Source organism: Pleuronectes platessa, chromosome 6, assembly GCF_947347685.1.
Source record: "Pleuronectes platessa chromosome 6, fPlePla1.1, whole genome shotgun sequence".
Taxonomy (NCBI): Eukaryota; Metazoa; Chordata; class Actinopteri; order Pleuronectiformes; family Pleuronectidae; genus Pleuronectes; species Pleuronectes platessa.
The window spans coordinates 21,311,657-21,322,728 of NC_070631.1; the positions used below are offsets into that span (position 1 = coordinate 21,311,657).

The 11,072-nt window shown below is 41.6% G+C and overlaps 1 protein-coding gene across 2 annotated transcripts in view; it reads right to left on the reverse strand.

Annotated features, from left to right (window-relative positions):
• The window catches only part of mtor (mechanistic target of rapamycin kinase), a 90,958-nt gene extending 80,229 nt beyond the window's left edge, over positions 1 to 10,729 (reverse strand). Inside the window, exons 1-17 of one of the 2 annotated variants that reach the window (XM_053424464.1) lie at positions 10,574 to 10,729; positions 9,989 to 10,126; positions 9,719 to 9,827; positions 9,333 to 9,565; positions 7,495 to 7,695; positions 7,257 to 7,391; positions 6,901 to 7,176; positions 6,211 to 6,319; positions 5,741 to 5,924; positions 5,261 to 5,389; positions 4,743 to 4,987; positions 4,291 to 4,500; positions 3,900 to 4,105; positions 3,106 to 3,228; positions 2,792 to 2,875; positions 1,786 to 1,878; positions 889 to 1,023 (exon numbers count right to left, since the gene is read on the reverse strand). In XM_053424464.1, coding sequence (XP_053280439.1) covers positions 889 to 1,023; positions 1,786 to 1,878; positions 2,792 to 2,875; positions 3,106 to 3,228; positions 3,900 to 4,105; positions 4,291 to 4,500; positions 4,743 to 4,987; positions 5,261 to 5,389; positions 5,741 to 5,924; positions 6,211 to 6,319; positions 6,901 to 7,176; positions 7,257 to 7,391; positions 7,495 to 7,695; positions 9,333 to 9,565; positions 9,719 to 9,827; positions 9,989 to 10,117 — 2,601 coding nt within the window. In that variant the 5' untranslated portion in view covers positions 10,118 to 10,126; positions 10,574 to 10,729. Of the gene's footprint in view, positions 1 to 888; positions 1,024 to 1,785; positions 1,879 to 2,791; positions 2,876 to 3,105; positions 3,229 to 3,899; positions 4,106 to 4,290; positions 4,501 to 4,742; positions 4,988 to 5,260; positions 5,390 to 5,740; positions 5,925 to 6,210; positions 6,320 to 6,900; positions 7,177 to 7,256; positions 7,392 to 7,494; positions 7,696 to 9,332; positions 9,566 to 9,718; positions 9,828 to 9,988; positions 10,132 to 10,573 lie in introns of both variants that reach the window. The other variant, XM_053424463.1, reaches the window with a different exon arrangement.
• Positions 10,730 to 11,072: the final 343 nt, after the last annotated feature.

Here is an 11,072-nt window from a genome sequence, read left to right on the forward strand (position 1 = left end):
AAGTGAGGATTATTTGGAATGTGATGAAAATGAAATTAAAACATCAGAAGCAGAGAAGTACATTGTATATATGAGAAGCTTTTGTGTTCCTGAGTCTCCGCTGAAATTAACAGTTAGTGCTGTAAATCCAGGTTGACTTCAGGAAGCAGTAAGCACAGCCATCTTTCAGGCCTGCAGGTGGTGAGTATTTGATGCTTATATGGGATAATATCTGATAGTGGGATATTTCTTCATTAATATAGTTTTACTGAATTTGGGACTAAGTAATACTGGAGGTCATGGCAGGAAGTAAAAAAGACAATCTACACTGGGCACACAACTGCCATTGGATAATAAGCCCAATGGGATTCCAGATCCATTTAACAGATGAGACAACTTGCATGAGAATCCATGTGCCACACACCAAACTTAGTGACAAGTCACACTGTGAACCGCACATAATTTAATAGGCGACAGAAGAAATTATAAAATTATCACTTACATCAGAGCACAAGACTTAGGAAAAAGTTCCACATAACTACCGATAACTATTGAAAATGTGCATGGCCGCACACGGTAGGTATTCATGTGATTATAATTTACTGGTCAATGTGAGTAGATCTTAGCAGATCTCTTATTATGTGTAGTTTTAGTAGTGTACATATTGTGATCTTTTTTTTTTTTAATTGTGCTTCGGCACTGTTATTTTAATTCTGTTTTTCTATTATTGCTGTAACAAGTGAATTTCCCCATTGTGTGGATAAATAAAGAAATCTAATCTAATCTAATCTAAATGCTGACAGGTAGGGTTTCCGGCCTCATACTGAGTCACTATGACCAACGGCGTTAGTCTCACATTTCTATATAGACGACTGGGAGGAAAATGAAGGCAGAGGCCCCTGTGCATACCTCTCTCCTGATGCCCTGGTTTTGTTCCGTCTTGAGGAAGTTGAGCAGCACCTCCAGAAGGGAAGGGTACTTGCGGTAGGGCTCGACAACATAGCCCGTACTAGCCACTTGCTGGCCCAGTGTCCACAGTGCCACCTGATGGAAAAGTCAGATGCAGAACCTCTTTGATCGCAGATAGAACAGCATGACACCAAATGTTTAGAATGAACTTTTCTTCACATTGAAATGTGCCTATTAAATAAATTATGCAACAAAAGTTACTATATTGGGATTTTTTTCATATTCTTATGGCTCATCTTGTTCTGTATGGCAAGGGTGCAGCTTATCCAGTTTACTGTTCATACTCTGAAGTTATTTAACCATTACTTGCACAGTGAATAGTTAAATAAAATAATGTAAAGCCCCATTATTCTTGTCCCAAGTAAATGACAATTTATGAAAGCAATGTTTGTGACCTGAGTTTAATTGAAAAACAAACTGACAGGGTTACTGAAGGTTTGTTTGAGAAATGAAAGATACATATTGAATACAAATAATCATCTCAACTATTATTTCTGTTTGCTTGGTCCTTCCAACATTTCAAAACTAGTTTTAAGTCTCTCATTGATCAGCCATTTATATGCTGCAAGAGTTATAATATAATACTTCTGAATAATCCTATCTTTTCTCAACTCCTGGCACACCATCCTGTTTGAGCAGGAAATACCAGAAGCACAACGTTCTCTTGACTTTCTGACCAACTTAAAACGATTCCAGATATTATATCCTGTTGTGTTTACTAAAGTAAATGTGCATTGACTGTATCATCAAAATAAATATCTAACAGAACCTGGAGAAGTGCTGAGGAAAATAAAATATTAAAACCAGATGAGGCAGATATTCACTTTCTTCACATACCTGTCGCTTGGCCAATGAGGAGGAGTCTTGCAGCATGTCCATGATGATAGGAAAAAGTTCGTCCATCCACTTCCTCATCTCTAGGCCACTCACCTGGCGACCCAGACAGAAGAGAACCAATCAAAACTGTGAATAACTGTCCAATTTTCTGTCAAAAGTATCCTCTGACATCAAGGGAAACAAATTACATAAATATGACAAGTAATCTTGTATGACTATATCCACAATTCATCCCCTAATATGTCATATTATTTGGAAACTTCATGTACATTTGAGCTGTGTCTTTTTTATTTTCAGTCCACTCTTCTCAAAGTTCCTGGGTCAGATTTGTCAGGGTGGAGATGGGTGTTTTGCAACATTAACTACAGTGTCTTAGCCTTAAAATCCCACATTATTAGTTCACTTGCATTTTCTATGTTTTCTTGTGTCCTCCTCTTTTAATTTCTGAACAATGTTTCATAGTTAACGTCCAAAGAGCAAATTAACTTTAGCTTTTAACACCTTTATTCCTCTGAAACATGTTTCATCATTAAGTTGCTCTTCCTACACTGAGCCAACTTTCCACACTCCTCTGTGAGGACTATTGTAGCACCCAGACAGGGCGGAGCGAGACACACAACCATGGGTAGGACTCTACCTCTGGATTCCTAATACATGGAATATATGCACCATTCTGCTATGGACCTGAGCCCCATTTTCTGACAATATAATTTTTATTAGGTAATTTATTTTTAGAATTTCTTATGTGTTTATTGTACTACTGAAGTTTCTCTGTGAATCTGTTCAGAGGGGATGTGAGGGCAGTACTAAAACCAAGTAGTAGTGATGGGGTTCAAAAAGGAGAATGTATAGTCAAACTAGTAGTTTTCCCTTACTCTTGTTGAGGGTTAAGGCCGAGGGTGACACACCTTGTTAAAGCCGTATGAGATGACTTGTGATTTCTGAATATGGGCTATACAAATCAAATTTGATTGATACATGATACAATTATAAAGTCCATTTTTACCTGAGCCAACTCGCCAATGGTCGCAAGGACACTAATGACCACTCCAGGGTTGGGGTCTGTGTCTTTCAGCTTGAGGATGAGAGCCTGTAAAATAAAGAAAGGGAATAGAGTTACCTAGCCCAATGAACCCTAATGTCGCCCTCAGGTTTAACAATGAGAAAAATATTAAAAAAGCTCAAGGAAATGAGAATGTAATGGACTGTGGTAAAGTGCACTTACTACACAACATTGCACATGTTTGCCTCAGATATAACCATCTGGTGTACATTCATGAATTCATACACCTTCACAGTGGACAGGTAACAGAGTTGTACCTTGAGGATGGGCTCCATGTACGGCCGTATGAGGCGGGGGGCGTTGGAGACCAGATGGCCAAGCATACGAGCACTCTGCTCTTTGTTCCTGCCGACACCACTGTGCTCCAGCTCTGTCAAGATCTGCAACAAAATTCGAAATCGAGTAAAACATAAAACACGCACACTTCTCCATCTGGAATTAATCTTAATGAGATTAAATCATGCTGTGCATTATGGCGTTAGAGGAAGAGTCTCTGTGTTGAATCTGCTCTCTACTGCCTTGAAGAAAGAAACCACTTGCACTTTTTAAGCTGTGCACAATACCATGGCCTATTCTGCCCTCTACTGGTAGCTGACTAAAACAGCAGATAACAAGTTTTACAAGCAAAGGAAATATGTATTGACAGATGCACAAAATTAAGAAATGGCAAAATATTAAAATTTTCAACAATGTAATAAGCAAACTTGTAAACTGGTGTTAATATATTAATAATACAAATAGTTAATTTCTCCAATGTCTTAAACCAAATGTTTTTATGATTTGACCTACGAAGAAAAGACTAAAAAGAGCTGTGCTGTACTTGATTAAAAGCATTTATGAGCAGATTTACTACGGCAAGTTTATGGTCAAGTGCAGACTGTAACCCTGACCTCAATTAACATCTGATACCAAACAATGCAAAAAAAGGTGACAGAGTTATCAATTACATTTACTGTGTTTAAACAAAATCCAAATGGGGCCTTCCAACATAACAAATCATGAATCTACTCAAAGTGCCACCTGTTGTGCTTCTTGTTGTGCTGCCTCCTACCTGGATGAGCATCTTGCGAAGGAAGGGCATAACAAAGGCGGGGTTCATGCTGCTGAGGCGTCCAATTGTGCAGATGGCGAGCTCCCTGATCTCAAAAACCTCATCGTTCAGTGCGACAAACAGTGCCTGCAAATTTTCAGCCTGGGCGAGGTGAGTGTCAAACCGCTCATCAAGGGATGCCAACACGCAGTATCGTATATCGGGATCTGCCGGGAACAGGGACAACATCTTGGGCCATTACAGCTGTTCACAATTTCCAATAATTGTTATTTTGAGTTCTAATTTTCAGCAACCATAATATATTATTATCAACATTAAAAAACATCACTTAACAAATCGACACGGTACAACCACACCTTTCCTCCTGCATTATTATACTTTCATGTCTTACCTGGGTCAGTGATTCCAACGACTAGTAGCTTGCTGAGCACATCAGCAACGACCTGCACAGCTGTCTGGCTGACAATCTGCCCACTGATCAGGTGGATGGAGGGGGTCAGAAGGCGTGAGCAGGTCCGAGCCGCCTCCATCCGGACCTCCTTGTGTTCACTGTTCAGGAAGTGATCGGCACAGTGGCGCACAAACTGAGTGAGAGAGTGTCCTGGTCACATAAAAACAGAGTAAGAAAATGGGTGAACTCGAAAGATTTCGACCAAAAAGAAACAGATTTCTCTGTGTTTGAACATTGTTGGAAACATTTTGGAAAATATAAGTACACAAAATATATAACACAGTTCTTGTTTTTTGTAGACATTCCAACAAAGAATAACATATCCCAAGAATACAGTCCTGCTTTGAAGCGCAATGTTTTTTTTAAAAGCTGTGACTCTTCAAAGATCTTACCCTCAAATTCAAAGCTTCCTAGTGTGCGCAGAGCCAGTGTGATGCTGCCCACATCACTTGCCTCAGGGATGTTTGTGAGGCTCGGTGAGGCCAGCTGGTGAGCCAGGCCTTTAGGCATGCCAGGATGACGCAGTGGCTTGTGCATCAACACCAGAGAAAGCATCTTTAGAAGACCGTCCTGGATATCCTTCTTCAGCTGAGGGATTTGACGGCTCAGGTCATAAAGCACTGCGGTCAGTGCAGGACTAGATGAACAGGAGGAGAGGGACAAACCGCTCAATGTCATTGTTGTATCTTTAGATGAGGACATGGAAGTGGGTTCTGGTGCAGTTGTCAGCAAATATAACTTTAAATAAGAATGTGTAAATTATGTATTTAGGTGATTATATAAAGGCTAAATAAGGTTCCTAAATAGAATATATACTATATAAAGATATACCAAGCTAAAAGATTTAATCCATGCATTGGTAAAACTTTGATGAATTATTTAGCAGTGTGGCAATACTGCACTGTCCTACCTGAGGCCCACAGCTAGCATAGGCTCCAGCAGCTCCTTGATGTCTGGCTGGATGCTGGGACCCATGGCTCTGGAAAGCATGCTGATACACGTGAACACTGTGGCATCCACCTGCATGGTCTTCTGCCTCCTGCACACAGAAAAAACATGCACTGTAATGGTAAGTCTCTTTTCATTTCATTGACAGTATCCCAACATTTTGTTTTAACAGGTCTCCCATAGAGCATTTACTACTCAAAATAATACATTTATTATAGAAAACTGTCCAAATTTATTTCAGATACTGTTAACTGGTAGTGTATCACTCAGACTATTGTCTCCATCGGGTAAATATTGAAACATTAGTGTCCATGTAAACAGAGTCACTACCTAATCACCATTTATGTCTCTGTGTGAGCTGTCACACAGCAGTCATTTTAAAATAAATATACAGTTTCTGAAGACTACAAGCTGACATAATATAGTGTGTTTGATTACTGACTTGTGTGCAAAGTCCTTAGGTGGCAGAGCAGCCTTGATGATCTCCAGGATCTTCGTGAGGTACGGCTGAATGTCTGCCCTGACAGCCACGACCAGCAGCCCCAGAGCCTGGAAAGCTGCCGTCCGCTCCTTCTCTTTCTTCAAACAGCCCAGCAGGTAGCCCATAGTGTCCGACAGGTACTGGTCTGTACAGTGGTTGGAGCAACCACAATGCAAAAGATTAAACACATACTTTATGTAGGTCTTTGTACAAGCTACAACACAAATGTCAACAGACTAGGGGAATTTACAGGTCCTCTGTTACATCAAAACCCACTAATATCGACCCAGAGACCAAAGAGCGATGGTCAGGATCTCTTCTGAGTTCTAGCACACAAGCAGTGAATAATTTAATCCGAAGAAGATGGGAGATGGTTACTGTGTGAGATTCACTTGGGTCTTGGGTGACGGTCAAACATGAACTCGTCCCACCTGTAAATGTAGGTGACTGGAAAGCAGCCAGGCGTGGAAGCAGGTTGAGGATGGTCATCTGGATCAGAGGGTTTTTACTGGTCTTGTATTTCAGCACCCACCGACACACCTGGACAAAAAACATCATGTAAGCTTTTGTGGAATACGATTTGTGAAACTCAAAATAGCACTGATGTTCTGACAAACCCTAAAACACATTTCAAGTCACCTTTCACAAACACACTGGGTGTGTGTGCATATCAGTGTCAAAAGGAAACAAATTCTCTACTCTGCAGTAAGTTACAGAATATACTATGAATGTGAAACAGCAATGGTGAAATATAAGAGCAAGGATTTATTTCCTTGGACCCACAATGAGGTGGAACTATTCTGACGGGAGCTGGAATGAGGAACTGAGAGTAAATGTTAGCTGTGCTTTGCCTTCAGTGAGAAAATGTGGGTGACTGTGTCATTAATTCCAACTGTCCCCGTTTCTGCCATTAAAGCACAGCGCCTTGGTTTTTAAACTAAAACTGGACTAACCTGGCACTCCAAAACATGGACGGCAGATGTAAAAGTAGCAGCAGGGATGGATTTAAAAATGAGAACATAGAAATGTGGATGTAGTCTCAGGTGCACATGAAATAATTCTGCGTATATGTTGGTAATCACTGTAATCATCCCTGAATGCCCTCTCCCACCCCTATCCACCTGATCGAATCGGTCCTCCATCAGCTCACGACAATATCTGCTCTCAACCAGAGAGTTCTTAGCAGGTGCCGGTGTGGCTCCAAAGCTGAGGAAGCCCTGAGGAGTACTGTAGCCCAGCAGGCCCAGGAGGGCGTTTGACTGCTGCGGCTGCACTGACTGGAAGCTGGTGAAGGGTGTGATGTGGCGAGGCTTGGCTCCGAATCCCATCATCTCCTTGCAGTACTTATCATGGACCAGTTGCTGCTGTGTGATTTCCTCCATCTCCTCACGCATGCGCTGTCCAAGAAAAAAAGACAGTGAGAGGAATGTTTTGCTTTTATACATGAGAATGTGTTCACTGTGAAATCAGGACCCACCTCTCCTTCCATGCTGCTGATTCGAACCAACTCATTCAGGATCAGGAGGGCGCCATGGACCCTGTCTTCACGATTCATTCCTTTCTCTTTGGCCAAAGTCTCATCAAAGCCTTTTTCAGACTCCTCAAAGGTTTGCTGTTAACAGAGAAGATGCCGATGATGTTTAATACAATATAACATATACTGTTATACTAAACAAAACACAAGGGACTTGCTAGTACAAAGAGGAATGCTCTACCTTGTACCACTGTGGTTTCTGCATTTCCTTGGTCTCCCTCTGCGTGGTGAGGATGAGACAGGCTCGCAGGGCAGCTACAGCTCCTTCTCGGATGGCCTGCTTGGGATCCCATACCGCGTAAAAGATATTATCAAAGAAGGGCTGCACTTGCTGAAAGAAGAAAGTGGGGGCGCTCACAGCCAGCTCCCTCAACACCAACACCTGGAAGAGACAGAAAAACGTTCAATAATTAGTCATTCATCTTCTCTCCTAGGTTTATTTCTTTCCAGTGTCAATAAAGAGTAAGCTTAGATATTATTATTAGAATTTCATCCGTGCATCCATCATCTATACCCCTTGTCCTCTAAGGGTTGCAGGGGGAGCCGGAGCCAATCCCAGCTGACATTGAACAAGATGCGGGGGACACCCTGCACAGGTCGACAGCTAATAAAGGGGCCAACATACATGTCATGCACTCTCACATTCAAACCTACAGTTCATTTAGAATCTCCAATCAACCTAATCCCCAATCTGCATATCTTTGCACTGTTGGAGAAAACCCTCGAACACCCACTGAGAACATGCAAACGTTTGTAGTAGAAAAATTAACTAAACATGGTTGAAAAACTATTTTGTATTTGGATAGTAAGTTTGAGGCCTTATCAAGAGACTTTTATGACTTGTATTTACATACACCAAATGTTTAAGACTTGAGCTGTTTTATAGTTGGAACTGTTTATGACGTGAATAAGGTGAGACCATTTGTGACTTAATTACCCATCAAAGAAATAGTATATGTCTTCTTATCACCTAAGGAAACACATTTGAATCAGCTGCTAATGTTTAGATTCCTCTCCTTCCCCCCCCATGGATCCTTCCTGGATTGGTTCAGAAGGACAGCCCTCAGTCCTCCTATAAAAGATCCGTGTTTTTGACTGTTCTGAATCCTCACTCTGAGACCCTTCTGGTTTCCCTGTGTTGATCCTTTCCGCAGAAAGCCCCTTATTAAATACACGTAGATAACTTTGTTGTTTCCAGCCTCTTGTATCTCCAGATTTCCATCACACGTTCAAACCAAGATTCAAACAAGGAACCCCCTCACACTGAGGGAACAGTTCTAACCACCACACCACCGTTCCACCCGTTAACTCAGACTCTTTCCTGAAATAGTTGTTAACTAGATGCAACATGTCTCTGTCTCTGTGTAAATTCTTCACTTAAAGTGTGAGCTGTGAACTTAGTGGAGTCCACTTAAGCACTAGCTGGTGACAGTAAATAGCAAGTGTGTCATGTATCTCGGCGGAATATCTTTGACATTCAGTGCCAAGCAAACTGGAAAAGGCAGTCATTGATTAATGTGTTTTATGCTGGCCCAACTAACTGAGAAACCATAAATTTCTTGTTTGATTACAAGAAATTACAGATACTAAAGTTAATAAAAAACATTCTTGCATTCGTGCAAAACATTTAATGATCCTGTAATAAAAATCTGGTAAATGTGTCATATTCTCTCTGCCAAAATGATATATTATATATGATATATAATATTTTTGGACCATAATATGGATGTACACAGTAGGAGTTATAGAACGTTAATTGCAAAAAATAAAAAACAATGGCCATATTACAAGAAAAGCAAAACCTGCCAACAGCAACAAGTAAAATCTATTTCCAGGGAAAGCTACACAAATCCCCAATTAACCTACTAAAGCTTTCTAAAGTAAAAAATGACAAAAAAGACACCAGGGCAAAAGAACCCAAGTCAAGTTATTATCCACCCTCATCTCCAGCACACATAATACACCACCAAGAAGGACTTGTATTTCAACAACAAACAGCTGTCACTGCTAGTCACTTACTGATGCATGGCGTCTGCCTTCATTCCTGTCTGCTCCCAACCACTCCAGGGCCCTTTTCACCTCAAACTCCACATACTCAGCAGTGAAGGTGTCCCCAGCCATTGACAGGTGGCCCATGGCTTTAGAGGCCATCTCCATCACCACAGGGTCACTGGAGGGGAGCAGGTTGCGCAGGTAGTTGGCAAAACGGCTGATCCTGGTGGCATTGCCTCCTTCAACGCCAATCAGACTCACTGAAAAAAATTTGTTATAGTATCAGTTATGCGCTGATTTACATACACACTGTGTGTACACTTATGCATAATTTCATGTAATTTACACAAAGGTAAATAAGTTGTTTCAAGCTCATTTCAGTATCTTAATACATGTCTGTGTTTATATCTTACCGATGGCTAGAATGCCGCCTTTCTTCTCATTCACATCAGAACTGGATACCAGTTCAAAAATGTGGTGGTTTAATTCATCATAGAATGTAGTGGCTTCATCTTGGCTTAGCTGTGGAAGACACAAAACCAGCATCAATATGTGGGAAGTTAAGTCGTATAAAGCAGCTAATTACTCCACAGCTCTTGTGGGGATAACACTGTTGTAGTGCACAGTGTATCTGAATCCTCATGAAAGACTTCTGTCACACACATGTTTCTGTTTGCTGTTACCTCTCTGAGCTCTGTGGTCACATAGTGCTGCAGATCTTTGGCCGATTTGGCTCTGGTGTCCTCATTTCGACTTTTCAGCCCACTGACAAACTGCTGCAGCACAGTGGCTGTGCCTGACATGATCACCATTTGGATGGCCTTCTCTTCAAGGAGACAAACAGAGCAGACATTCATTCTTTCACTTCAGTTCTCTGTATTCTGGAGACAGGGGCCAAATGTAAAGTAGTGACACGCAGTAACACCACGTTAGGGAAGAGAGGACTGTGTCCAGAGTTGTTTGCACACCAAGTCAATGTTATTGTTGTTGTTAGCAGCTGATGCTATGGCCAGCTAACGTGTCTGGTTAGCTAACGGTAACAATGCTTATCGACAACCTTGCTAGTTAGCAACAACTAAAAAGAGACATTAAACAGAGAGCATGGTCTCCACATTAGAACAACATTGACTAGTAGGTTCGGGTCAGGTAAACACTAATTCGGAGCCTTATGAATGTACCATGCTGATGTTGTTTAGCTAACGTTAGCCTGACCTGATGTCAAGCTATCTAGCTCAAGCAAGAACATAAAGACACTTTGCATCACTTACGTGTTTATATTAATATATCGGCCACTTAATAGTTATTCGTCGCTTGCAGGATATCTCTCATTGTAAGTCAGCCGGCTCGTACAGGGTGAGGTTGGCTAGCTACGGTATCCCACTGCTGAGTTGGACCGACTCCAGAAGCTAGCAGGAGTTCGCTTGTCCCCTCCCAATGTGGAAAAAGACCCGCCCCCATCTCCCCTCTGATTGGCTGCCCAATATATACTTCCCTTACTCTAACCAATTGTTTTCCTTAATGCCTAAACGTTACCCAATCAGAGGCAGACTAGTGGTGGGTCCCTGTCGACTTGGGTTCATCGCAAAGTAATTGCAGCATCAGGAGGAGGAATGAAGAGTGACGAGAGAACCTTCACAAGCCTGAGCTGTGCAGCTGCTGAAGAGATGGAGGGAGCGCACATGTTTCTGAGTACAGGTCTGACGTACTGACACTAATATACTGACGCTAACATCAGAGGTCCTCGGCACTGACACTAACATACTGACT